The sequence below is a fragment of the Equus caballus genome, chromosome 7 (genome assembly GCF_041296265.1).
Source record: "Equus caballus isolate H_3958 breed thoroughbred chromosome 7, TB-T2T, whole genome shotgun sequence".
Taxonomy (NCBI): Eukaryota; Metazoa; Chordata; class Mammalia; order Perissodactyla; family Equidae; genus Equus; species Equus caballus.
The window spans coordinates 46,946,676-46,973,554 of NC_091690.1; the positions used below are offsets into that span (position 1 = coordinate 46,946,676).

The 26,879-nt window shown below is 63.2% G+C and overlaps 1 protein-coding gene and 4 non-coding genes across 5 annotated transcripts; 4 read left to right on the forward strand and 1 right to left on the reverse strand.

Annotated features, from left to right (window-relative positions):
- The first annotated feature begins 6,054 nt into the window (after nucleotides 1–6,054).
- MIR23A (microRNA mir-23a) lies at nucleotides 6,055–6,127 on the forward strand. Its single transcript, NR_032866.1, has one exon. It is a non-coding gene; the product is annotated as a microRNA mir-23a (primary transcript).
- Nucleotides 6,128–6,251: 124 nt separating this feature from the next.
- Nucleotides 6,252–6,328, forward strand: MIR27A (microRNA mir-27a). Its single transcript, NR_032868.1, has one exon. It is a non-coding gene; the product is annotated as a microRNA mir-27a (primary transcript).
- A 72-nt stretch (nucleotides 6,329–6,400) lies between these two features.
- MIR24-1 (microRNA mir-24-1) lies at nucleotides 6,401–6,468 on the forward strand. The gene has a single exon (NR_032867.1). It is a non-coding gene; the product is annotated as a microRNA mir-24-1 (primary transcript).
- A 1,777-nt stretch (nucleotides 6,469–8,245) lies between these two features.
- Nucleotides 8,246–8,348, forward strand: MIR8992 (microRNA mir-8992). Its single transcript, NR_127998.1, has one exon. It is a non-coding gene; the product is annotated as a microRNA mir-8992 (primary transcript).
- An 80-nt stretch (nucleotides 8,349–8,428) lies between these two features.
- Nucleotides 8,429–26,449, reverse strand: ZSWIM4 (zinc finger SWIM-type containing 4). The gene is made up of 14 exons (XM_023645262.2): nucleotides 26,269–26,449; nucleotides 24,154–24,355; nucleotides 22,203–22,559; nucleotides 20,538–20,686; nucleotides 20,305–20,455; nucleotides 19,369–19,536; nucleotides 18,449–18,808; nucleotides 17,056–17,193; nucleotides 16,324–16,578; nucleotides 15,710–15,845; nucleotides 13,327–13,481; nucleotides 11,941–12,104; nucleotides 10,721–10,802; nucleotides 8,429–10,324 (listed from the first exon to the last, which is right to left on the reverse strand). The coding sequence occupies exons 1-14, from the start codon at nucleotides 26,419–26,421 to the stop codon at nucleotides 9,465–9,467; spliced, it is 3,330 nt and encodes a 1,109-aa protein (XP_023501030.1). The 5' UTR covers nucleotides 26,422–26,449; the 3' UTR covers nucleotides 8,429–9,464.
- Between the last annotated feature and the right edge of the window lie 430 nt (nucleotides 26,450–26,879).

Sequence of the window (26,879 nt, forward strand, 5' to 3'; positions counted from 1 at the left end):
ATGAGGCGGGACAGACATGCACTTGGGGGAGGAGGGAGGGATCCAGGAAGGCCCCTCTCCCAGGGATCCTCCAGGAGCTGGGGAGTTTCCCAGGGGCCCAGTGGTGGGGGACAAGGATGCCAGGAAGCCTAAGCCAGGAGGGGACCTAGACCGAGGGCCCACCTGGACCAGGCTCAGACAGTCTTCAATGGCAGCAGGACAGGGTTGGGTGGGATAAAAGGAGGGACTTCCCGAGGCTGAAGAAGGCACTAGAAGTGGGGACTGTGTTTGGCAGGATCCCACAAAACCCAGGCCCAGACCCTCCCACGGGGCTGCACAGTGGCCGTGTGTCCTGGGTCGGGCACCTCTCCCCCGACCTCCCTTCCCTGTGCCCACGGCCTCCTGGGTTTCTCTTCCCGCGCAGGGGCAGGACTGAGGCCAAGACGGGTTTGGGGGTGCGATGGGGATTGGGACCCCCGCTCCCGCCTACCCCAGCACGGAGAGCCTTCGATTAAAAACTGGGGCTGGACCCGGAGTCCAGGACCCGAAGGGGGAAGTCGGGCTGGGTCTGGGGACCAGGCGGAGTCGGGACTCGGAGGGAGAAAGTTGGGGCAGAGTCGGGGACGCGACGACGGAGTAGGGGGACCGGCGAGAGAAAGTGGGGGCGGGCCGGCCCGGGGGCACATGACGGCGGCGCGCCCCGCCCCGCCCCGCGCCCGCCCCGCGCCCGGCCCGGGGGAGGAGACCGGGAGGTTTTAAAGGCGATCGCGCCCCGCCGCGGGCCGGCCAGTGAGTGGGATGGAGCGCGCCCGGCGCCCCCGGCCCGCCGGGGGCCCCCTCGTCCCCGCCGCCCGGCCCGGCGCGGCGCCCTCCCCGCGGGTGAGTCCGAGGGCCCGGGAGGGAGGCGGCGGCGCCGCGGCGGCCGCAACTTTCCGCGCCGGACTCGTGGGCGGAGGGGGTGCGCCCGGCGGGTCCCCAGCCCCTGGCGAGCGGAGGGAGGGCGCCGCCCCGCGCGCCGCCGCCGGTCCTGGGGGACAGCGGGCACCGCGCAGGGTCCCGGGCGCCCCCTACGGAGCGGGGGAAGGGCGGCCCGGCCTCTACCCCTCCCCGGGGGCCCGCCGACTCCCCCCAAGCAGAACCCCCGCCCTGGGAGACCCAGGAGAGCGCGGTGGGGAGGGCGGGTCCCGACGCGCCCCGGGCAGGTCAAAGTGGGCAGGGAGTGGGCGCAGGGTGGGAGGGCCTGTGCCCGGAGGCTGGGGTCAGGGGATGGATATGCGGGTGCCTGGGTCCCTGGGGGCGCCTGTCTGGGCTCTGGGGGCTGGGCTGGAGGGGCGCTCGGGGTCTGCCGGAGTTCTGCGGATGGGGGAGGGCAAGAGTGGTTCAAGTTCTTGACATGTCAGCCGCTGAGCCCGGGGAAGGCCTCCCATGGAGGAGGCGGGGCAGTGGGCCGCCAGTGCAGCCCGGGCTGGCGGGACATCGGGGGACCCCTGTTCTCCCTCCTGGCCCGGGAGAGGAGGGCTCATTCATAGAATGGGCCTGGTCGGGGAGATTCCTGGAGGGCTGACTCCCCAGGCCTGTGTAGCGGGTCGGTGCTCTGGGGCTGCAGGAGGAGGGCGGAAGGGCCCTGAGCTCACCCCAGCCCTCCGTCCTAGCCCCAGACTGACCGCAGCCCCGTCCTGCTCTGACACCCATGCAGCCCAGCCAGGCCCAGACCCACTGGCTTCCTGGATGCCTCAGGGCTGCAGTCGGCCCGTCACCTGCCCCCTCTCTGCCCCAGCCCCAACCAGCTGCCCGCCCATGACCGGTGGCGTCTGAGGGTGAGGCTGGGGACTATGAGACCCCTGGCATGAGGGGTGTCCCCTGACGGCCCTGCCCATGCCAGCCCGAGCTGGAGGGCAGCACCCGACAGGTGTCCGGGCTCAAAGGGAGGTGATGTGGGACACACCCTGTCCGCTCGCCCACACGCCCTGCCCAGGCTGCCCGTGTGCATGTGTTCACATGCCACCGTCTGTCCTGGGAAGGCACGGGCCCTGGGGCCTGGTGCCAGCTCTGTCCTAGTGCCCAGGAGGGCACCCGTTGCTCTCTGTCCTTGCAGGATGTCCTCTGGGAGCTCCTTCAAGACCCCAACTGGCAGGCCTTGTGTGTGGGCCTAGAGGGGGCCCCAAAATAGCTGCCGGCCTGGCCTGGGGCTGGCACGCGGAGCACATGCGTGACAGGGCGTGTCCGGGGGTCGGGCCTGTCTGTGCTGGCCCAGCCTCCCGGCCTCCGCAGACCCTTGCTCGCTGGAGACAAACAGTGAAGGTGGATGCTCCGGGGGTCCTCCCAGGGACCCCTGTCCCCACCCTGCCTGTTGCAAGTGGAGGCCAGATGTCCTGCGCAGGCCGTGGCTGCGGGGCAGACCCCATCCCGTCTGCCGCCTCAGGGTAACTGGCCCCCTGGGGACAGTGGGGTGACCTGCTTGCCCTGGGCCGGGTGGCGCTTCCATACACCTTGAGGCATTTTCCAGAGCGTGCCCTTCGCCTCGGGAGGCTGGGTGGGGGCGACTGTCTGCGGCGAAGAACCGCCAGGAGCCCTGGGTGGTCCGAAGAAGACGCCTGCCTGTCCTCTCTGGGCTGGCCCTGCCCAACTTTATGTGAGGGTCAGGCCTGGCCTTTTCTTAGGCTTGCTGCGTGACCTTGGGCCTGCCTTTCTCTCTGTGCCTCAGTTTCTCCATCTGTAAAGAGGGAGCATTGGGAAGCCATCCCCTGCCCTGTTCCAGGCAGGCCCTCACCTTCAGATCCCTTTTGGGGCTCCCTGGCCCCTCTACCTCCTGCCATCGGTACCCTGGGTGGGCGCAGAGGTGCGTCTGGGAAGGCCGGTCCCCTGGGAAGGCCGACGAGGAGGGCAGTGGCGTGGGTGTGTGTGGCAGAGGCGGCCGCCGCCATGCTGGGCACGGCTGAGTCATGCTCCAGCAGCGCCTGGCCTCAGGGTGCTGGAGCTGGCGCCACCCTGGGTGTGGTCACTGAGCTGTGGCCCTGGGCTGAGCAGGCCTGGGTGGTCTGGGCCCGGGGGTCGGGGGGTGAGGGGCCAGGGAGCTGACTTCTGAGATGCTAAAGCCCTCCGGCCTCCCCCTGGCCTGGGTCTGGCATCACCATTTCAGGACATGGTCACCCCCACCCTGGGAATGCCTTGGGGAGCCCGGGGACCCCGAGCTTTGGGCCTGGGAATTGTTGTGGTGTGAGGGCAGACGATGGGGCCTAGAAGCCAGCGACAGCCCTCGAGGCGAGTGGCCCCAAAGAACCAGGCCAGGCCAGGACGTGGACCCATCTGAGGGTAAGGCAGAGGTGGCCAGGCGGTGGGGGGCCCCCCTCCATGAAGGGCTCACAGTGTGGGTTCTCGGGGGCCCCTGGGAATCGTGGCCGGTCTGAAGGGCTACAGTTTCAGCAGGGGTTGGAGTGTGGTGTGGCGTGGCCGGGCACACTGGGGGCTGGGATGTGTCTTGCACGGTTCCCCTATTTATAACAAGTGATTCAGCCCTCAGTTACTCACCCCTTCCTGGGCCTGCCCCTTCCCCCAGCCCTGGGTGGGCAGCGGGGGGGGGGGGGGCCCCCCCACTCGCCAGCGCCCTCCCTCCCTGCTCCTGGGGGCCAGCCTCCGAGGGCTGCCCTCGGGCCGGCCGTCACGGGGGCTGCGACGCGGTCAGGCGAGGGGCGGGGGGCCGGTGGTCAGGCAGCCCTTGGCTGGGCAGCCCAGGTTGGCGGCTGGCTCGGGGCCGGCCCCGGGAGCCTCTGCGGAGAGTCTGGGCCCATTAGGCAAAGCGTTAGTGACAGGCTGGGCGGGCGGCGGCGGGCAGGGCGGGGCCTGCAGCCCGTGGTATTTTCCGATCCCAGCTGCTCCTGAGAGGGTGGAAAGTATTTGGGGACCAGGCTTGGGGGCGGTGGTGGTGGCGCCCCCGGCGGAAGCTGCCCCTGATTCATTCTTGGAGCATGGGGCTGGGGGGGCAACTTGCGTGCCTGTGTCTGTCTCATGCCTCCACGCCCTGTCTGCAGGGCAGACTCGGGCCCCATCCCTGCATCCCCACATCGCGAGGCCGGGCCCTGCACCCCCTCCCCCATGCTGCCACCAGGAGCCTGGGCCCTGCCTGGACCCTGTCGCCCCTGAGCCTGAGAGGCACGCTGCCCGTCCTGGGGCCGGCGCCCGGGCACCTGCATGGCAGTGCCCCGTCCCGCGAGACCCAGGCCCTTTGTGCCTGTGGGGGACGGGGAGTGGCCTTGGCCCCAGCCCGGGGCTCTGTGCAGGGGAAACCCCACAGGAAACGGTCCTGGCCAAATGGCCGCCCTTCCCGTTCTCGTCCCTGGGACACGAATGTGCTGTCTCACTTCCGGAGGCGGCCCAGGGAGGCTGGCTGCCCTGCGGGCTGCGGCTGCTCCCGGTGGTGCCCCCAGACCCCGAGGGGCTGGGGCTGGGCTGGGGCCTGGTGGGAAAGAAGGGGTGTGTGTGTGTGTGTGTGTGTGTGTGTGTGTGTGTCTGTGTGCGTGAGGGATGGGGGACAGGGCAGGACATCTCTCTCCACCTGTCTACTGGTGTGGGCGCCACCAGATCCGGGCACTGGGGCCCTACCAGTGTGTGGTGTCCTCACATCCACCATCCTTCCTGTTTCTGCCTGGTCCATGATGACAGTGTGGCCCTGTCCTAATTACACGTATCACTCATGGGATCCTTACCATGACATTACTCCTGCTTTGCCGATGGGAAGCGGAGGCCCAGAGAGGTTGCATGACTTGCCCAGAGTCACCTAGCCAGGAAGCTGCAGAGCCGGGGTTCAAATCCCACTGAACTGGCTCCAGAGTTGGGATCTCCTAGCCACAGGGCTGTGCATAAGGGAGACCTCTGTTTCCTGAACACAGGGCTGGCTTCCTGGGCGGTTCACAGGGCTTTCCTGCTCAGAAGGACCTGCAGCTTGGTTGAATGTTCTGCTGTCAATGTCTTGAAATTTTTTTTTTTTTGCTGAGGAAGATTCACCCTGAGCTAACATCCATTGCCAATCTTCCTCCTTTTTTCTGCTTGAGGAAGATTAGCCCTGAGCTACAATGTAGTGCCAGTCTTCCTCTATTCTGTATGTGGGACCACTGCAGTGTGGCTGATGAGTGGAGTAGGTCCGCGCCTGGGATCCGGCCCGCAAACCCTGGCCGCCGGAGTGGGGTGCGTGGAACTTTGACCACTTGGCCCCGGGGCTAGCCTGTGTCTTGAAATTCTTAATTTGTGAACTAGGGGCCCTGCATTTTCATTCTGCACCCAGCTCCACAAATCCTGCAGGCGGTCCCAGCACAGCGTGCTTGCTGAGTAGCACACACCCTGTTGGTCAGTCCTCACTGTGCTGCGAGGCCTGGAGCTCCATTTGACAGATGGGGAAACTGAGGCTTGGAGGGCATTTGGGAAACTGCCAAGCAGGGATCCACATCCTGAGCCTGGGTCCGGCGCTCTGGGGGCATCATGCTGGGGGAAGAGCTGGGCGCCGCTGCCGGCATCCGCCCTGTTGGGGTGCGGGCTGAGTCCCGGCCGCCGCTGAGGAGCCGGGCCACAGGGGGAGGGTGTGTGTGTGTGTGTGTGTGTGTGTGTGTTGGGGGGGGCCCTGTTGGTGGTTTCCTCCTGCCCTTCAGGCTTCTAGGAAGTGGCGCCAGCTGGAGTGAGATCACTTCCTCACCCGCCTGCCCGCCACCCGTCGGCTTCCTCTCCTTATGGCCCCATTTAGCTGCCCAGGGCTCCGTAACGGGGGGGCGGGGGGGGGCGGGAAAGGCGGCCCTGGCTCTGGGAGTTCCTGCAGCCTCCTTGGCTGAAAGGGACCCTCGGGGCACCCATGCCTCTCCGCGCCTGGGAGGCAGGGTGCGGCCGGGGCGGGGGCATCCAGCCTGGTGTTCCCGCTCTCCCTCCAGCTGCGGCTGCACATGCGGAGAGGGCTTCCCGGCAAACCTCCGAGGGGGGCGTCAGGCGGGACCTGGAGGACCGACGTCCTCAAATCTCATTGCCTCCTTTGCTCTCTCTCTCCCCCCAGGTGCCAGCCGCTGGCCCCACCCAGTGCCCCCACCCCTCTGCCACGGCCGGCTGGGGTTCCTGGGGATGGGATTTGCTGCTTGTCACAAATCACATTGCCAGGGATTTCCAACCGACCCTGTGCCCTGCCTCTGGGGCCGCCGCCACCACCACCACCATCACCACCACCACCACCGCCACCGAGGACGCTGCCCGGGGATGGGGATGGGCTGGCAGAGAGGCCCCCACCACCTGCGTCTGGCCTGGGGAGCAGGGCTTAGCTGCTTGTGAGCAGGGTCCACACCGAGTCATGTTCACAGTGGCTAAGTTCCGCCCCCCGGCTCCTGCCTCCTCGGCCCTCCGCCCTGCCTCGCGCCGCGCCACCGCTGCCCCGTGCCTCCCCGGGCTCTGCCTCCCGTGCCTACTGAGCTGAAACACAGTTGGTTTGTGCAGACTGGCTCAGTTCAGCAGGAACAGGAGTCAAGCCCCCTTGGAGCCTGCAGCCCCTCGCCCGCCTTGGGTGGGCTGATGCCTGGGCAAGGAGACGAGGACCTGGACCCAGGCCTGTGTCTGGAGGAGGGACTTGGGGGGGCATGGGGCCCAGGATGGGGTGGGTGGACCCAGCTGTCTGCTGCAGGCCTCCTCCCCCACCTCCGCACTTGGGGCCCCCCCCCCCCCAGTCCAACCTATGGCTGGGCTGGGCTCCCAGGGAGGACGGACAGGTGGGTGGGTGGCCCTTCCATGAAAAAGGGAAGCCAGCTGTGTCCCCGCCTGGACGACCCTCTGGGCCTGGAGCCTCGCCCCTCCTCTCCCAGGCCTGGTGGGGGCACGCTCCAGGCCTGCCCCTTCCCAGCAGCCAGTTACTCAACAGGAAGCTGCCCGGGCCCCCAGACCATTAAATGCCAACTCTGGGCTTCCGGAACCAGGCTGGCCTGACCTGAGCAGGCTTGGCCCTTCTCCCCGAGTCCTGCAGCTGCCTAACTTGGGGGAGGAGCTGTGACCCCCTTCTGGCACTCGGGTGGGGAACAGGTCCCTGTGGGCCCAGAAAGGACACAGGAGGCCTGTGCAGCCCTCAGGCCGGCCCAGGGCACAGCAGGAACGTTGAGGCTCTGCCCGCTGTCAGATGGAGTGGGCCTGGGGATGCAGAGTGAAGCCCCCGGTGGTCGGGCTGCCCCGCGTACCCCTCCGGGGCAGAGTCTGTGCTGCGTGTACCACCTGCTGTCCAGTTAAATAAGAGCTGCCTCGCCTCCTTCCTGAAGGTCTGGTGGTTTGTGATTCCCTCGTGCCTCCCATCCCCGAGTTCCAGCTTTTTTCCAGGAGGGTCAACCAGCCTGGCTTTATGGTCCTGGCAGCCGGGACTCCTGACCTCACGGATCCCCATCCCCACCCCATCCCACCTGTTCCCAGGAAGGCCCCACCTGTTCTCTGGAAGGCGGCAATTGAGTCACGTGGGTGGAGAGGGTGGAAAGGTGACCTTGAGGGGTACGCTGGAGTTGGGCAGCGACCCCGAGGGAAACCCCGGGCTGGAGGGACTGACTCTCGGGCCGATGAGGTGACAGGGAGAGGGACCTAGACGCAGTCACAATGGGGACGCTCTGTGCCTGGGGCGAGGAGGTTGGAGCCCAGTCCGAGGTGGGGGTGGGTGACACTGAGGGAAACGCGGGGCATTCGGAGGTGACTGGGACCTGAGCTGGTGACACTTGGGGGTGACTGAGACGCAAGGGACAGCTCGGGCTCGGAGTGGGATCTGGGGTGCCTCGGAACGGTCGGTGCGGGCAGGGAACTCGGGCTTGCGGTGCGTGTGAACGGAGACATTCGGGTGTGACTCGGCCCCGAGTGGCGCCCCAGGTCCGGGGACGACGACACGCGCGGGCGGCGGGGACCACAGGGGCCGGGGCCACGGCTGCCCCTCCCCTGGGCCTCCAGGCGGCGCTCGGGCGCGCGGGGCCGCCCGTACATACATGCGGGGCCGCGCGGGGCGGGGCCACCTCCTATTGGCCCTCTCGACCGGAGGGCGGTGCCGCGAGCCAATCGCCGAGCCCAGCGCCGCCGGAGCCCCGCCCCGGCTGCGCGCGCCGCCTGGCGGCCGGCCCCGCCCCCGGGCGCCTGTCCTCGCCTGCCCCGGGCTGCCGGGGCGCTTGCGGCCCGGGGCGGAGGCGGCCGCGCTCCATCCGGGGACTGGGAGGCTCGTCAGGGCTCACGAGCCCAGACGGGGAAGCCCCGCCCGCTCGCCGGCGAGACGCAGCCGGGGGCCCCGCCCGCTGTCAGCCGCACTCGGGCCACCGGGTGCAGCCGGCACGCGCTTGCCGGGCACCCCGCGCTGCAGGCTGCGCCCGGGGACGGGGAGGCGGGAGCTCCTCGATGGCGGGGAGAGAGGGCCCTGGGGGTAGGGGGGCGCGGCGAGGAGACCCTCACTCCCAAAATAAAAGCAAAAAGAAAACGCTGTGTTCAATCTTTAAAAAAAAAAAAAGGAAAATACAATATATGGTTCAATAAATAGAAACGAGTTACAAAATGATGTGATCCTTTGTCCTTAATTACAAGAGGAGACGAGACAGAGGGGAGCGGCTGGGAGACACAAACAGAAAGGCAGGCCGAATGGAGGGAGATACAGGGAGGGGGAGAGATGGAGGCGGCAGGGAGGCAGGAGAGGGCCAGGGCCAGAAGCCCAGACCCGGTTGGGGCTGGGGCCCCTGGCTGGCCTGTGCTTGTCTCCTAACACCAGCTTTGGAGGACAGTGTGAGCCTGGCTCGGTTCCTGAGTTGTATGTCCAGTGACTGACAGGTAAGGGGAGGGGCAGCAGTGACCCCCAGCCCGCCCTGGGACCCTGGCACCTATAGGAATGGGAGTCCTGGCCGGATGGGGTGAGGTATGTGGCTGAGGCCTGAGGCCTCTTCAAATCCTTCGGTGGGGGTGGGCCATTGGTCCAGCTGGGCAGCCTGGAGGGGGCGCAGGGCTGTGGAATGGGGCTCCTGAGGCAGAGAGAGTACAAAAGGAGATCGAAACGCCCTAACACAAGCCCCCTGGCCACCCTGGGCGGGGTGCAGGGAGGGTGTGCTGCACTGAGCTGGAGAGCCCATTGCTGGAAGTCCTGCCTCCCAGCCCCGGCCATGGCCCAGCGCAGCCCAAGGCAGACCTACAACTCTGGGGAGGTGGTGCTTGCCTATTGCTTTTGGGGTGCCCGAGGTGGGGTCATACCAGCTGCCCAAGCTCACACCCTCTTCCAGGCCTCTGGGTGGTGGTATGGCTTCTGATCCTCGAGTCTCGAACACTTGCTTGCACACTGCTAGGCACACACGTGGCAGGACCCCTACCTCCTACCTCCTTCCAGGCTTGGGGGGCGGGCAGGCAAGACCCCCTAGCTCCGGCTGGGCTCCGTCCCTGACTTAATACTGAAATGCCCGTGGGCCCCCAGTGTTGAGGCCCCCGATGGGGAGCGGGTGCTGCGGGGCGAGGCCACCGCCTGCCTGCGGTCCTCAGCCGAAACGCTCCCGCACCAAAAGCATCAGCTTCTTCTTGCCCTTGTAGGTCTGCTTCAGGGTCTCCAAGAACTGCGCGAACTGGAGGTGCCCATCGGGCGCCAGCAGGAAGGTCTCTCGCGCCTTGCCCAGGAACTCGATGAAGTCGCCGTAGTGCCGCGGGCTGATGTGCGTGAGGCGGGAGTGGCTGGTAGTGATGTAGGCTGCCACCGCAGCGTCCAGGAGCTGGCAGAGTGGCGCCCGGTCGGTGCCCAGTGGCTTGGCAGCCCGGCGGGCCCCCAGGGGCCCCAGGCCGGGTGCTGAGAGAGTCCAGCGGCGCAGTATGTCAGAGAGCATGGGGGCGCAGTGGACGCTGCGGATGATGAGGGGGACGATGGCCGAGAGCTCGTGCCGGCCCAGCGAGTGGCTGAGTGAGCAGGCCCAGAGCACGTCGTTGACGGCCGGGTGGCTGTCCTGGTTGAAGGCAATGCTGAGCTGCGCCAGGGCCAGCGTGGCCAGCTTGTAGGCCCGCAGCGGCAGGCCGCGGTGCTCCATGTAGCGGGCTACGGTGAAGAGGTGGGCGTGGCCCAGGCCACCAGCCGCAGCGTCCAGCACGATCTGGTAGGCCGCCTCAAAGGCTGCATGGTTCTTCTCGCACAGGGTGAGGGCGGGCAGGGCACAGTTCTGAGGGTCTTTCATGGCACACTGCAAGGCCAGGGTGCGGGCGCAGGCCCACAGCTCCTCCCGCCGGGCCGTGTCCAGCTGCAGCCGCAACAGTGTGGCATGAGTGGTGCCTGTCACGGCCACGATGGTGGCCGCCTCCACTGGGGTGAACAAGGAGTACCAATTCTGCATGATGTTCATCAGGGCTTCTGGGCCTGGGGGAGGTCAGAGGGCGAAACCCGTCAGGAGGAGGGGCAGGGAAGTGGTCGTGGGCGCAGGGGTTGACCCCAGCACTGCCATCCCCACCAGCCAGGACTGGACATGCACCCCCTCCCCCTCCACCCAAGATGGACAGAAACTGCACTTTACCTCTCCAAAGAAGCAGGGGCCGCCGGATTGGGTGGGAACATGTATGTGGGGCCAAGCCGTGGAGCCACTGTCCCTTACCCAAGCCACATTAGCCTGGCCAGCCCCCCGCCCGACATCCCCTTCGGCCTGGCCCTGAGCAGTGGCTGGAGTCAGACAAAAGTTGGCTTCTCTCTCATGCCTGCCGGGCTCCCCTGTGACACCTGGAGAAGCAGAACAGGGATGCTCCCCATGGGGACTCTCACCGATCTCTGTGGCACAGCTGACCAGCCAGCGCACCATCTCCCTCCGCCGCCACGTCATGGTGTTCAGGGTCATCCGCATCACCTGCAGGGTGGAAGGCGGAGAGAAGGGTCACCCAAAACCTTGGGCTGGTCTCAGGGGGGTCAGGGATCCAGAGGGGTCCGGGAAGACTTGGGAGTTAGGGACTGAACCAAGGAGCCACATGATCTGGGCGAGCGGCCTCAGCCTCCTCACCTGTAAGGTGGGGAGAACAACCGTGTCTACCGCCCGGGGCTGTCAAGAAGGAAATGATGTCGGCACAGCTCTGTGCACAGTGTCTGCTGCTCTGAGGAGCCCAGCTGGTGCCAGCCATTACTATTACTGCCACTATTGCTGTTATCTGAGGCCCCAGGGCTTCCACTCTGGACAAGCCCACCTGTCCCTTCTCTCCAGAAAGTTCCAAGCTTCATGTCTCCCTCTGTAGCCCCAAAGCACCTGACCCACAGGCCCTACTTCTCTTCAGGTCCCACCCCCACTAAGCACCCTCCTTGCTGGCCCTCCCCCCAGGCCCTATCCCCAGGTCCTGTCTGATGGACCTGCCTTCTGGAAGCTTCTAAGGAGCGCGTCTCTCTAAAGCTCCACTCCTATCTTGCCCTCCACATCCTCCCCGCAGCGGCTCCATCCCCTACAGGAGGTTGTTTGGGGTCAGTTCGGCCTCCTTCAGGTCCCTTGCTTGCCAGTTCTACTGAGATGGGCCCACCCCATCCTGGAAGCCTGCTCCAAGCTGTTCCTTATTCTCGTTTTACTTCCGTCCCTGAGGCCCGGCCCCCCGGGCTCCATGCCTGTCTATCCCCTCAGGCCCCGCCCCCAAGAAAGCTCCTTATTGGCAGGCTGTGCCCCTCAGCTTCAGCCCCGCCCACCCGTGGTCCTTAAGCATAAGGACACCAGCCCCCACGCCAGCACCTCTAGGCTGTGTTCCCTGTTGTGGCCCCACTTACCTGCAGGAGCCGTGAGCCCCCTCCTCGGCCTCAGCCACACCCCCAGAAGTGGATTCTCACCTTCTGACTCTGCCACTGAGTCCCGCATTCATAGACCCATCCCTACTAGGGACTCCATTCCTTCATTCCCAGGACGCTCCGTTAGAGGGGTGGCCCCCTGTGGCCCCACCCCCAGAGGTGGTGGCTCACACAGGCCCCGCCCTCAGGCGGCAGTCTCCTCCCCCCTCCCCCCCGGCGGCCGGCACCTGCAGGCCCAGCTCGAGCGCGATGCCCAGCAGGGTGGTGTCCGGTGGTGCGCCGGCTGGGGTGGCCGTCTTGCAGGCGTCTTGCGCCAGCTTGAAGAGCAGGGCCGGTGAGTGAATGTTCTGCCGGATGGAGCCCAGTACCGCGTGCAGCCACTTGGGGTCTCCTGGGGTGGGGGCGGGGATAGAGGCCACTGTTGGGACACTGGGCACCAGCCCCTGTCGCTGGCTGACCTGTTCCTGCAGATTCTGCCACACAGGTGTACGTGTGTGAGCGTGGAGGGAACACCTGGCGATGGTTCCATGAAGATCCAGCCCGCTCTCAGCACTGCCCCTGCCCCTTCTCTCTGTCCTCCTTCCAGTGGGAGGAAGCCACCTAGGGAGCCACTGGACCCCTAATTGTCACAGGCATCGATTCTGGACCCAAAATGCCACAGTTCAAATCCCTGGCCTGCCACTCACTAGCTGTGTGACCCTGAGCAAGTCACTTCACCTCTCTGTGCCTTGGCTGTCCTATCTGTAAAACAGCTTGTACTAAGGCCCTGGTACCTGCCTCACAGGGCCGTGGTGAGCCCATTCTTGCAAAGGCCTTAAATGGCAAGAGCTCCACAAATGTGAGCTTTTGTTACCACGATTATCACTGGCCCAGATCTGACAATTCTGTCACTCTGCTCAGCCACACAGGCCTCCTCTCTGTCCCTCAAATATACCAGGCACAGTCCAGCCTCAGGACCTTTGCACTGGCTGTTCCCTCTGCCTGGAATGCTCTTCCCAGATGCTATAGACTGAACTGTGTCCCCAAATTTGCCCATTGAAGCCCTAACCCTGGCATATGGCGTTACGAGGCAGGGCCTTTGGGAGTGATGGGGTGAGGTGTGGTCATGGGTGGGCCCGTGATGGGATGGGCACCCTGTGAGAAGAGGAGACCAGAGCACCCTCTCGGCCGTGTGAGGCCACAGTGAGGAGGCAGCCGTCCACAGCCGGGAGGAGCCCTCACCAGGAAGCGACCCTGCGGGCACCTGGTCCTGGACTCCAGCCTCCAGGACCGAGAGAAATGAGTGTCTGGGATCTCAACCGCCCGCCTGGGGTTATGTTACAGCAGCCTGAGGAGACCAGGGACCGGCAGGGCTCCGCCCACCTTCACATCGTGGCTTTAATGTCAACCTTTGCCCCCTAGCTGACTGTCCACCCCGCTAGAATGTACCACAGGGCACGGGACCTGGGACGGTGTGCTCACTGCTGCGTCCTGGGCACCCAGGGGGAGTGCCTGGAGAAGTGTGGAATTTGGTAAAAGGACAAAAAGGAGGGGGAAGGAATGAGGGAATGGAGGGAGGAGGAGGCGGCAGAGGAGGGGGATGGGGGACGGCCGGGGGCAGCCGCCATCCTCACCCTTGGCGGCCGTCAGCATGGCGGAGGCCAGCTCGCACTGGCGGGTCTCCAGGTGGCCAAGGATGAACCAGCGGGGGAAGCGGTTACTCATGACGGAGTCCAGTGGGCTGGCGTGAGCCTCTCCGGCGGGGAACGCTGTCTCCAGCACAGGCAGCCTGCAGGGAGGGGAGAAGTGGGCCCTCAAGTCCATCCCTTGGGCCGGCAAAGCCCTGGGCCCCCAGGGAGACGGAGGACGTGTGTGCGAGATGGTCACTGCAGTGTTGCTGATGCCCGTCTCCATGGGGAAGATCAAATAAACAATGCTCTGTTCACACACCAAGGGCTCATTAAGGGGATTATTTATGTCCTGATGTGGCCTGTTACTCCCTCTATGACGCCCTCCCCTTGCTCACTCTGCTCCAGCCACTGTTCCCCTCAATGTCCCTCACCCACAACCAAGCACAGTCCAACACAGGGCCTTTGCACAGGCTGCTCCCACTGCCTGGAGCGCTCTTTCCCAGACATCCTTGTGGCCCCTCCCTCACCACCTTGAGGTCTTTGCTCAAATACTTTTCTTTTTTTTTTTTTAACAGAGGAATTTTTTCTTTTTTAAAGATTGGCACCTGAGCTAACAACTGTTGCCAATCTTCTTTTTTTTTCCTGCTTTTTCTCCCCAAATTCCCCCAGTGCATAGTTGTATATTTTTAGCTGTGGGTCCTTCTAGTTGTGGCATGTGGGACGCTGTCTCAGCATGGCCTGAAGAGCGGTGCCGTGTCCGTGCCCAGGATCTGAACTGGCAAAACCCTGGGCCGTTGAAGCGGAGCGCATGAACTTAACCCCTCAGCCACGGGGCGGCCCCTCAAATACTTTTCAGTGAGCTCTTCCCTGACAGCCAACCCCCGCACCGCCGCGCCCCCCACCACATGTGAAATTACAACTTCCCACTCCCAACTCCTTCCACCCTTTCTTGTGTGTCACCATCTGACACGCAGCATAGTTCACCTACTAACTTATTTACTGTCTCACTAAGATGCCAGCTCCCAGAGGGCAGGAATTTGTGACTCTTTCGCTCACAGCTGCATCTCTGCAGCTAGAGCAATGCCTACACACACAAGGGGAACAAGAGATGTCTGTTGAATGACTCGACATCCCCCTTAAGGTGCACCATACACATATATTTCGTTTAGAAAGTTCTTCAAAGTTGTCAGATGTGATCAACAGCATGAAATAGGAGTCAAGACTATTCTGGTTCCAAACAGTATCTAATGTTCTCTCTGTGTGCCTTTGGACCCATCTACACTGGTTTTGTAACGTGTAAAATGCAGGCAAACGTGCTGATTTCCTAGGTTGTTTAGAAGATTCTATGGGGTCATGTGCGTCCTGGACTTAGGTCAGGGGTCGGCACCTTTTTTGGCACAGGGCCGGACAGCCAATATTTTCTGCTCTGCAGGCCATTGGTCTCTGTCCCAACGACTCAGTCTGTCACTGTTGGCAAAAGCAGCCAGACAACACACAAACACGTGAGCACGGCTGTGTGCCGACAGAACCTCATTTCTGGACGCTGAAATCAGAGGTTCAGATTCTTTTCATGTGTCACAGAATCTTCTCTTGATTTTTTCCAATCATTTAAAAATGTAAAAACCATTCTTATCTGGGGGGCTGTAGCGGGCCCAGGAGGTTACAGGTGGCGGGCCGAATTTGGCCCGTGGGCTGTAATTTGCTGGGCCCTGGCTTAGAAAAAAGCCTTGCACAGAAAAGAGTGTTCCCTAAATCAGAGCTCTTACAGTCTGTTCTTTCTAAATATTCTGGAAAGATGCACCCAAATTGTTAATTGCTATCTCTGGCGGCCGGGCTCAGAGGACAGGCCCAGGTTGCATCTTATTTGCTGGGCATGGTTTACTATACAGACAGCTTTCAAAACTCTGCTTCTATGGTCTGCTGCTGCAGGTGAGAAATGTAACAAGATTATTCATTGCAACATTTTTCTGGAAACAGTGTAAATGTCTGTCAACTCCAGCCTGGCTCTTTGCTGGTGCGACCCCGCATGGACACCGTGGTTCACATGCTGTGTGACAGGACAAAGCCTTTAAGATCCAATGTTCAGTGACAACAGGTACAGGACGTAGCCTAGGTGTGAAAGGAGAATGAATTTTCAATTTCATTGAAATTATGGGATTGCAGAAATGTCTACTCTTGCAGGATAGATAAGAAAGTGGTAACACTGCTTGTCTTCAGAGAGATTTGGGGGGGGGGGGGTGTTGGGAAAAATCTGCCTGGAAAAGGACTGAATTCTGTGCCACGTGGAGATTTCTCAAATTTAAAGTAAGAGAATGGACGATCGAGCACGCCTCCCAGCCAGCTCCTGCCCGCCGCTGGCCGAGCCCCCAGCCATCGCTGTCCTCACCTCATGGCTCGCAGCGCCAGGCGGTAGGCCAGGTCGGGGTCGTGGGGCAGCAGCGCGGCGAACAGGTAGCGGGCACAGGTGTGCATAGGCACGCTCTCCCGGAACAGCACCTCTCCGAAGCCGCTGAACGGACCCCCTGGAGGGGCAGCGGGAGCTCAGTCCCCAGGTGTGGGCTCACCTCCGCCCCTCCCAGGTCTCCCCAGGCCCAGGCTCTGAGTAGGGGATGTGCGGACCCCAGGATAGACTGGCTGAGCTAGGGGTCAGAGGGGATCCTGGGCAGCCCTGGGTCGGGGGCAGGACTCAGAGGCAGGGTGGGGCCAGAGGAGGGACGTGGGTCTGACCGGCGCCGGGAGCTCCTCCCTGCCTTAGGGGGCCGGGCCCCCAAGGCAGCAAAAGGGCAAAGCCAATAACGTCCGGCCGGGCCTCAGCGACTAGGCTCATTGGCTGCCAGCGTGGCTCGGGAGCGTGGCTTCACCACTAGCGCGGCAGCTATTGGCTGCCAGCACGGCTGGGGGAGGGGCCGAGGGCAGGATCTCGCCTATCAGGAACAGTCAAGGTACCACCGGGCTGTAAGGACCAGGAGGCGGGGCTGGGGCAGCAGCAACCGGGCTCACCTTCCAGCAGGAGCCCCGCCTGCTTCCGCAGCACCTGCACCAGCCGCTCGTCCAGCTCCACCTCCTCTAGCAGGGCCAGCAGCTGCTCCTCGTTGCGCACCACCTTGTCCTGGGCGTACAGCCCCTCGGGCAGGGCCCGCTGCTGCCCCAGACCCAGCAGGGCCACCTCCAGCGCCAGCGCCAAGTAGGACTCCCCAGGGCTCCCAGGCACAGGTACGTGCTGGTAGGCCACCTTCCGCTTCTCCGGGCCTGAGTCTGTGGGAGACGGTCACCAGAGCTGCTGGAGGGGACCCCCTTTCCTGGGACCCCAGTGGCCCTTGACCTCAAGCATGGAGAGTGGCGGGGTGGGGTTCACAGGGAGCACGGATGCTCCCAGCACTCACCAGGGGGTGGGGCCCGCCTTCTAGCAGCAGTTAGGCCTATGGTGGCCTCACTTTCAGGAGAAGCTAAGCCTACTGGTTCCGTGCACTGGCGAGGGGGCGTGGCCAAGCGTAGGGGCGTGACCTCATTCTAGGGGGTATGGGCTAGGGGCGTGGCCTCACTGTTTAGGGGTACCGGCCGGGGGCATGGCCAAATGCAGGGACGTGGTCTCACCGGCTATGGGATTATGGTCGGGGGCGTGGCCAAGCGTGGGGGGGGGGGTGGGCTCACTGCTTAGGGGGTACCAGCTAGGGGGCGGGGCCAAGGTGTCGGGTTTGTCCCACTTCTTCCAGGGCAACCCAATGTGGGTACCTGGGTAAAGGGTGAGGGTCTCTTCCTCCAGGCGACAGGCCTCCAGGAGCGCCCTGCAGAGGCAGCCAATGGGGTCCAGGGGGTGGCCCACCCATCCTTCGGTGTTGGTGATGCAGGTGGAGCCTTTCTGCAGCAGCTCTGCAGGCAGGAAGAGAGGCTCAGTGCACGCCTACTCTCCTAAACCCCCGGGGGGCCTTCCTCTCCCTGAACCCCAAGCTCAGCCTCCCCATGCCTGCCCACCACCTGCCCACTCAGCAGCCATTTTCTCTGCCCCTCTAGCTCTGCAGCGGCTCTTGCCCCCAGAGCCAGACCCAGGCCTGGCAGGACACAGGGACGAAACCATGCACTTTCTAATACATCCAACCAGTGTCATCCTCCTCATAACCCTAATCCCTCCCACCTCTCTCAAGCCCAACCAGCTTTCAGGGCTCTGTGGCAGCCACCCTCCAATGTCCCTGCACAAGCCAAGCTCTCTCTTGCCTCTGGGCTCCTGTGCATGCTGTTCCTTCTACCTGGAACACTGTTCCTCCCTCCCCTTCTCCGGGGAAACTCCTATACATCCTTAAGCTCTCAGCCTAGCTCTCATCTCCTTTGGAGGGCTTTCCCCAGGCCTCTAGGTCGGGTCAGGGCTCTGCTAGGGACCCACATGCCCCATGTTTCCATTACACCCTGCGTTCAATCTCCTGAGAACTGACCCATCAACGCAACCCTGCCACCCAGAGGACGCACCTGGGGCCCCTCCTGCCGCCCCTTATCTAGTCCACAAACATGAGTCTTTATCCCCCATATGGTGTGGGGTTTTTTTCCTAATACAAATTTGAACTGTTGCCCATGTTTAAAAAAATCAGTAAATTCCACATCAAATAATCCAGATTTCTGGCCTGTCTTGAAAAATCAGAAGGTCTGGCCTCACTGGGTCCATCCATGTTCCTGAAAGGCATATGGCTGGCACCAGCCTGCTACTGCAGGGGCCAGACCCTTAGAAACTACATTTCCCAGACTCCTTTGTGTGAGGAGTGGCAGGTGGGAGAGGACGAGGGCCGGTGAGCAGGTGTGCAGCTGTCCGCAGGCGCAGGCAGGAGGTTTGCCGGCAGGTTCTGGGTGTCCTCTTGGGAACTGCCCCCGCCGGGGCCGCCAGCCGCTGAGCTGTCAGCAGTTTGCGGCAGTCTCTGTGCTTCTGAAGTTCAAGTTCTTGACCCCGAGCAGCGGCCTCCCTGGCTTTCGATGCTGCAGCCCTGCCAGTGGTTTTGTGAGCCCTCAGTCCCCTGGATAGACTCCTTTCTGCTCAAGGCCCCTGAGAGCGGTTCCATTTTCCTGGTGGGACCCTGAGGGGTACCACAGACCCTCTGGGTTGCCACAGCCCCCCGGACATGGTGATAATATCGGTGCCTACCTTTCTTCTGCTGCTTGTAGGTCTCAAGCTGCTGTCGCCGCTGCAGCCGGAGCGTGTTGACCACGGCACCTGCCAGCCGCAGGGCCTGGCGGGGGTACCCGTGGGCACGCAGGGTGTCCACCCGGGCACAGGCGGTGGGGAAGGGCTCGCCCAGCCACAGTGGGTGGCCCTGGGGGTCGAAGATCGGCTTGTCGCTGCCCACGTTGCCGGTGAGGCTGGGGCCGTAGGAGTCACTGGCCAGGATCCTCTGCAGGTGGGCGTCGCTCCAGCGCAGGGACCCGGCCTGCAGGGCGCGGCCGAATACGGTGTGGCGGGAACCTGCAGCCGCCACCTCCTCCTCCTCCTCCTCCCCCTCCGCGCCTGCAGGAGAGGCGTCCAGCACAGCCTGGTGAGGCAGATCCTGGCGGTCGGGCCACAGCCAGGTCCTCCCCCCCCGAATGCCAGCTGGGAGAGACTGTGGGTGCAGCAATGGGTGTCACCTCCCCAAATACATGCAGCAGCCTTTCAAAGGCACAGGTGTGCGTGTGCGGCAGGGGGGGAGTTAGAGCCCTGTCCACACAGGTGGACAGCTGAGTGAACTGTATGTGTCCATCTCTCCCCCACACACAGTCCTCTTTTCCTCTCTCCATCTCTCTCTCCAGCCCCCATTCCTCTCTCTCCTCCGCTGTCTGTCTCTCTCCCTCCCTTTCTGCTTCTCTCTTCTCACTCTCTCTCCCTCCCTCTCTCTCTGTTCCCCGCCCCCATCCCTGCCTCCCCCCAGGAGGAGGCTGGGTCAGGAGACCAGCCCACAACTGCAGGGTCTGAAGGCTCTCCTGCCCCTGCCCTGGGCACTCACCTCCTCCTGGGGGGCGGTCGGGCAGGGCTGGGCCGTAGGAGGTGGTGACGGTTTGGTGGGGGGGCAGTAGGGGCCCCTCTCCTACCTGGGCTGAGGGCCACAGTGGGCCGCACGTTGGGGCCATCGAAAGAGTAATTGCCTTCTTCCAGTGGGCACACGTCCAGCTTGTCCCACTGGCCAAGCAGCTGGAGCCAGCTCGCCTGCTCCTCTGGTTTGCAGTGGGGGCTCAGGACGACGCACACCCACAGGGCCCCTGGGGAGGGAGGGCGGCGGATGTGGGCCTGGGGCAGGCTCAGCATTCACTTACAGAGGGCCTGCCTGCTGCTCTCTGCTTAACCCTCACCTCGAGCCTCTGAGGTTACAGAGAGGTACAAGCAGTTGCCCCAAGTCACACAACGGGGAAGGCAGCATTTGAACCCAGGCTGCCAAAGTCCTCTTGCTGTTTTTTCCCCTGTAGAATTTATCACCATCTCTCACGGGGGTCAGTCAACTACTGCCCACGGAGAAAATCGAACCCGCCCCCTGTTTTTGAACAGCCTGTGAGCTAAGATTTATTTTTACATTTTTAAATGGTGGGGGGAAAATAAATCAAAAGAAGAATATTTTGTGACTCGAGAAAATTATATGAAATTCAAATAAGTAAATAGTGTCCATGAATACAGTTTCGTTGGGGTGCTGCCACGCCCAGTGGGCATGCATGCAGGGGCTCTCTCTCTCTCCAGCGGGCAAAACCCAGTAGTTGTGACAGACATCACACGCCTGCAGAGCTCAAACTACTGGCTATCGGCCCTTGTGGAGAAGGCGTGCGCCCGGCCTGCGGGTCTGCAGCGGTGCCTTGCCGGCCCCGGGGAGCTGTGGGCTCCCCAAGGCAGGGAGTCAGTCTCTCCCAGGTCCTGCTGTGGCCCAGCACCCAGGTCGGGCCTCTCACAGCGGAGGGGCCAGTTCACGGAGGAAGGACTCAGGGGCCAGACCTGGCAGCTGGCGCTGGCCGGCGCCCACCGCGCTCAGGGGTGAACCTTACCCAGCTCGTCCCACAGCTGCCGGCACTTGTCCGTCATGCCGGCGCCCTGCTGCCGCCACAAGGCCAGGCGTGGGTCCTGCAGGAACTGCTCGGTCATGAGGATCAGCATGCGTGCCCCATTGGAGTCACGCATCCGCAGCATCTCCCGCACCTGTGCAGGGGCAGGGCGATGAGGAAGGGGCGGTGCCGGCGCCAGGGCCCTCCAGCCCCGGGTCCGCCACCTGGCACAGCACCTTGCAGAACATGGAGCGCAGCTGCTGGCTGGCGCCATAGTAGCCACCGTTGGACAGCAGCTGCTTCACCTGCTCCTGGATCTGCTCCTCGTCCAGGTGCCAACAGTTGGCATCCTCGATTCCTGCGCCCGCAGTGGGGTCTGGGGCGCCTGCAGGGAGGGAGGGAAAGCTGAGGCTGGGGCAGGGCAGAGGGGGCATCTGCCCCTGCCGTTGTCCAGTTCTTCAAATCACCCAACCCGTCCCAAAGTTCCATCCATCACTCATCCTTCCCACCTGAAAAACCACCCATCCATCCATCCATCCATGTGTCTGCCTGTCCATCCAGCCATCCATCCATCCATCCGTGTGTCCACCTGTCTGTACATCCATCCAGCCATCCATCCATCCGTGTGTCCACCTGTCCATCCATCCATCCATCCGTGTGTCTGCTTCTCCATCCATCCAGCCATCTACCCATCCATCCGTGTGTCCATCTGTCCATCCATCCATCCCTCCATCTGTGTGTCCACCTGTCCATCTAGCCATCCATCCATCCATCCATTTTACACAAAATGTCACCCACCCATCCATCCAAACCACTCACCTGTCTCTCCATGCCCCCACGTCATGCCATGCATCTACCCACCCACACATTCATAACCCTTAACCTACCTATCTACACCATTAGTCTACCATCCACCCTACCCATAACTCCCACCTGCTCACCTATCTATATACCTATCCCACTGGTCCACCCCTCCATCCACCTACGCCCCCCATCTGTCTTTCCAACTCATCTGTGCCAACCACTCGAGATACCCACCAACCCATCTCTCCACTGACCCACACAACCATACTATTCATCCATCCAACTAACCCCAACTTTCTCTCTATTCTTCTCCATCGCACAGCCCATTCACATGTATCTCCCAAAACGCCCACCACCACCATCCACCCTCCACGAAACACCCACCCAGTCAACCCATCCACCATGGCTGTCCACACAGATGAACATTCCACGCACCCATCAACTCCCCCCAGTGCCTGCCCCCATTGGTCCTTCCCATCTGTCCAGCACCATCAGTCTACTTCAACCCCCGATTACAGCCCATCCTGCCTCCGATTCCCACCAACCCCCAATCCCCGAGTCAATCACCCATTTTTCCACACCATCGGTTCACGCCGACACAGCACCATGAATGCCTCCTGCATCCACTCATCCCCGCCCTCCAATACCCACCCGCCACTCGTCCGTCCACCAGTCTCCATGGGACTCCATCCTCTCGCCCTCATAGTGAAGCAACACAGCCCCTCGTAGCCCCAGACCCTCTCAGAGCTCCTAATTCCTGCTGGTCTGTCTCCCACCCATGACATCCACTAATGTCCACACATGCCCGCCACCCCTCCACACTCAGGCCTGCTCCTGTGATCTCGGGACACCCCCACCCTGGGGCCTGAACTCCCACTTGTTCCCTCAACTCAGGCTCTCTCCATTGGCTCACTTGTGACAATTCATCTGCCCAGAGCCACAGCAAATCCAGGACCTGCCACTTACTCGGTGTGTGACCTTGACCTCAGGCGGTGGTACTCCCCCCACCCCACTCGTGGATCAAGGGGACCTGAGGATTCCGTGACAAGCGCGCGTTGCACGGCAAGCAGGGTGGCGGGGAGCCCGGGCGCCCTTACCGTGTACCAGGTTGATCTCGGAGCCCAGGAGGAGGATCTCGTCGGCCAGGCGCTGGGCGGTGGGCAGCACCTCGGTGTGGTGGGCGCTGATGAGGTACTGCACGAACTTCTGTAGCTGCTCGCGGCTCATCTGCGACAGCGTCTCGGAGATGGGCAGCCGCAGCTCCACCTGGCGGGCGTGCCGGATGCGGTACAGCGACAGGGCCACCACGTGGGCACAGTAGAAGAGGTCACGGTTGTCGCAGCCACAGCTCACGGCCGTGATCTTGCAGCGGTCAAAGCTGACGGAGACAGGGTACAGGCGCTCGGGCTCCCCGGGGCCCCCTGGCTCCCGGATGTTTCCACTCAGATGGAACCCTACGACCAAAGGCAGAAGGTCACCACTGTGTCACCCCAGAGACGGGCAGCACTGGTCCGCGGTGCACAGCAAGGCCCGGGCACAAATCCCAGCTGAGTAACCTACTGCAAGTCACTTAACGTCTCCATGCCTCAGTTTCCTCATTTTTCAAATGGGAATAAATAGTGACATCCTCCTCATGTGTTTGTAACGAGGATTAAACGAGTTAATTTTTGGCTAGTGCTTAGAACACTGCTGGCACAGAGTAAGCTGTAAATAAAGACGTGCTCGTGTTCTAATTCTGAATAATATTACTGTATCGTAGTGACGATGTTGAAGATTATAGAGATGACGATGTTCTCAGCCCTCGGGTTGCCATGGATACAGCCCGGGCTCCAGGAGCCCTAGCCTTCTTGGGAAGATGCCTGTGACACTTGGGGGAGAGTGGCTGATGTGGCTCCCCAGGGGCCAGCCTACCTCTCACCCCCTGCCCCTCCCTGGCCCTTGGGGAGCCCAGATGCCAGGCTCATCCAACTGGTTGGGCAGCCCAGGCCCGAGCCGGCCCTGGCTGCGTCATGCGGGGAGACGGCGGCTTCCTCATACCAGCTGGAGGCGGCCAAGCTTGTGGCCGGCTGGGTCATGTCCAGGCAGGGGGGCCCCAGGCTGCCAGGGTTCAGGGAGGGTCATCCTGGTGGAGCCCCTGCCTCCAGCTGGGACACGGGGCATGCCCCATGGCAGACGTCACGTTCCGGAGCTTGCCTGCTTTCTGGCTCAACCTCCACCAGTCCCCTTGTGTGCCCCGCTGCCTGAGGTCTAGAATCATCTTTCATCTCTAGGTCTAAACCTCTGCCCCCTTCTCTCCCCTGGATCCCGCTGCCTGAGGTCTAAGACCATACCTCATAGCTGATCCTAAACTGCTACCCAGACTCCCACCCAAGCCTCGTTGCCTTAGGTCTGAGACCACCACTAAACCTCTGATCCCGACCTCCAGCTGAGTCTCTGCCTGAGGTCAAAGGCTACCTCTCACCTCTGGCCCTAAATCTCTGCCTCCAACTCTCACCTAAGCCCCTGCTGCCTGAGGTCTAGGACCATTCTTACCTCTGGCTCTAAACCTGAGCCCAAAGCATCACTGGGTCCCTCTGCCGGAGTCTGAGATGTCCTCTCACCACCTCTTCCCCTCCCCTGCTGTCTGTGGTTCAGGACTCTAGAACCACCTCTCACCTTGAGCTCATAACCCCACCCCCAGCCCCATCTGGGCCTGAAGCTGAGGTCTAGGATGCTCCATCACCCCATCTCAGCTTCTACCCCCAACCCCCACGGTGGCCTCCACCTGCCACCTAGGAACGGCTTTGCCTCAGTCCTCGACCCTTAGCTGGGCCTCACTGCCTGGGTTCTGGGGCCTCCCCTCCCCCGCTTCCTAGTTCACCAGCCTTCCCCCTACCCCCATCTAAGCCCGCTGCCTGAGGTCTAGGCAGATGGCTGATCTGGAGCTTGCAATATCTCACACAACCCTCCCTGGGCATGGAAGCCGGGGTTCTGGGGCCTGCCCTCCCTCTGGCCCGGGCCTGCTCCAGGCCTCCCTGCCTCGTTGGCCGGGGCGGGGGCCACACTCACCCACTTGCAGCACGCGGTCCACGGCCCCGCTCTGCAGCAGGTGCAGCCCGCGGGTGAAGGGCACCCGGGCGTCGTGCTCGCCCTCTGGGGGCTGGCAGCCCAGCGAGGAGTACATACATATCTCCCGCTCGCTGCGTGGAAATGACCAGAACACGATGCGCTTCTGGACCGGCTCCGGCACCCGGGAGAACCGCTCCTCGACCTGTGGGAGGGCCGGTGGGTTAGAAACCCTGGCACAAATCCTGGCTTTGCCCCTTACAAGCAACAGGACCTGGGCAAGTCACTCCACCTGCCTGAGCGTCGGTTTTCTCAAGTGTGGGGTGGGGTGTTGACAGCACCTGGGGACCGTGAAGATTAAATATGCATTAAATATGCAAAGTGCTTACAGGAACATCTGGCTCACAGTTAGTGTTCTAGAACTTTCTGCCGCTTCTCTCCTGGGTGTCAGGTCCCAGGGTCCTGATGTAAGGTGGTCCCACCTCCCAGGCTTTGAGGGGGCAGGAGGAAGAAAGACAGAAGTGACAAGAATAGTGAGCAGGCCTACGTTATCTTAGCCCACACTGTGCTCAATGCTTTACGTACACGGTTTCTTTTAATTCTCACAGAAACAACCTTGTGACACTAGTTGTCACCCCATTTTGCAGCCTGGGGGATCTGAGGCTCACAGGTAGGCATTCACTTGTTCAGAGGCCCACAGTTGGCGAGCTCCGATTTTCGAGACAGGCTCTGTCCCCAGCTCCCCAGGGCCCCCAGAGAGGGAGGGGTGTCCTGGCCACCGCTGTGGGCTCTGGGCAATGAGCTGAGCGGGTTGAGCCCACGTTCCAATCCAAGCTTGCTACTCACGGGCTGGGTGACCTTGGGCAAGTTTCTCAGCCTGTCTGTGCCCCAGCTTCCTCAAAGTGGGAAGGAGAACAACTCCCAGAGGCCCGCAGAGGATTCTGGGAGCTGCTGCAGGCGAGCGCTTCCCTTGCCCCCGGCCTGGCCAGGGCCGGCACGTGGGAGCCCCGAGGTGGGTTTAGGATTATTCTGGGTGTCTCACACACAATGAGGGAGCAGAAACCCTCTGGAGCCCCCAAGCCGGGGTTGCAGGGGGGAGTGGGAGGGCGAGCGACTGGCCCAGGCCTCAGGGACAGTTGGCAGATGACTAAGGAGGGATTTTCCTGGCCATGAATCAGAGTGTGCCCCATCCACGCCTGACCCAGACCCGCCAGTCCCGGCAGACTTCCTAACTCTGGAGAGGCCAGCAAGCAAGGGACGCCCCTCACAGTCAGATGGGGGAGGTGGGGGGGGGGTGCCGGGTAGGGTGGGCTGCAGAAGGCACGTCTGGTCCAAGCCACATCTCCAGCTCCTCAGGGGCCCACACTGAGGCTGGGAAAGGAGACTTCCACTGCCCCAAACTTGGGGCATCCTGGCAGAGCCCCTAGAAACTACAGAGGTGGGGTTCCAGGTGCACCTGTCTGGTCCTGAGCCCCGGGTCCCGCCCCCGCTGCCACCTCTGGACGGACTGGGATGGCTGGGAGGGCGGGCGGGGAAGGGTGAGTGGAGCTGAGGGGCAGGGCCTGAGAGAAGGATCTGGAGCACTGGGGGGGTCCCCATGGGACAGGTGGGTTCTGGAGGCTGAGGTCTGTAGAAATGGGGGAGTCCTTTCCTGGGGTGGGAGAACAGGAAAGGTGAGTGTGAGACTCGAGGGGCTGAGAAAGGGGGTGTCGCCAAGTGGGGGCGGCTTGTGGGTGCTGGAGAGAGGAGCGAGGATTGGATGGGGGCCCTAAGTGGAGGAGGAGGACGAGGTGGGAAAGAGGGGTCCCCAGGGCCGCGAGGGGACCATGGGGCAGGAGGAGAAGGAAGCGTCCTGAGTCGGGATCCGGGCGCTGAGGGACCCCCGGGTCTTGCGCGCGGGAGGGCAGGGGTGGCGGAGACGGGATGGGGTGGGTCACGGGGCTTGAACGAGGGAGGTGGCAGTACGCGCGGTGACTCGGGGCGGGGCGAGGGGGGGGTCTCGGGGGGGTCCCCGGGGGCGTATCCGACGGCGGCAGCTCCGGAGTCGGGGGACGGACCGGGAGGAGAAGGCCGCCCGGGAAGAGGCTGGGGGCGCGCCCCTCCCCCTCCCGCGGTCACCTGCTCGAAGGCCCAGCTCTCGGCCACTCGCTTGGCGCTGAGGTCCAGCAGCGCCTCGGGCCGGCCCCGGCCGCGCACGGCCCCGGCCCCGGCGTCGCGCTCCTCCGGTCCCGCGGGGCAGCCCCGGCTCCGCTTGGCCGCGGGGGGGTCCATCCGGCCGGGCCGGGGCCGGGGCGGGGTCTCTTAGTCGGTCCGATGCCCGCTCCGCTTCGCCGGCTCCCGCGACGCCAGCCCACCTTCCCTCTTTCCTCCGCGCTCGGCCGCCCGGGGACCCCCGCCGCACCCACCCCCGCCCCGCGCCGGGCCAGCCGGGCGATACGGCCCCTTTAAGGCTCTTCACAACAATGAAGCTGCCTGAGCCGCCGCTTTATCCTCCGCCGCCGTCCCGCCCCCGCCGCCCGTCCCCATTGGCACCCCCCTCGGCCTCCGAGGCCCTCCCCCGCCATTGGCTGCACCTCCAGACGCTTTTCCAGGATGCCGCTGCTCATTCGTTTCAGGAGCTGCCTGTCTTTCCAGGGCGGCCCAATCAGAGCGCTCAGCGAACGGCGCTGTCAATCTGGGGGCGCCGGCGGCCAATCACAGCAGGAGGACCCCCGCGGCGCCGGCCTCTC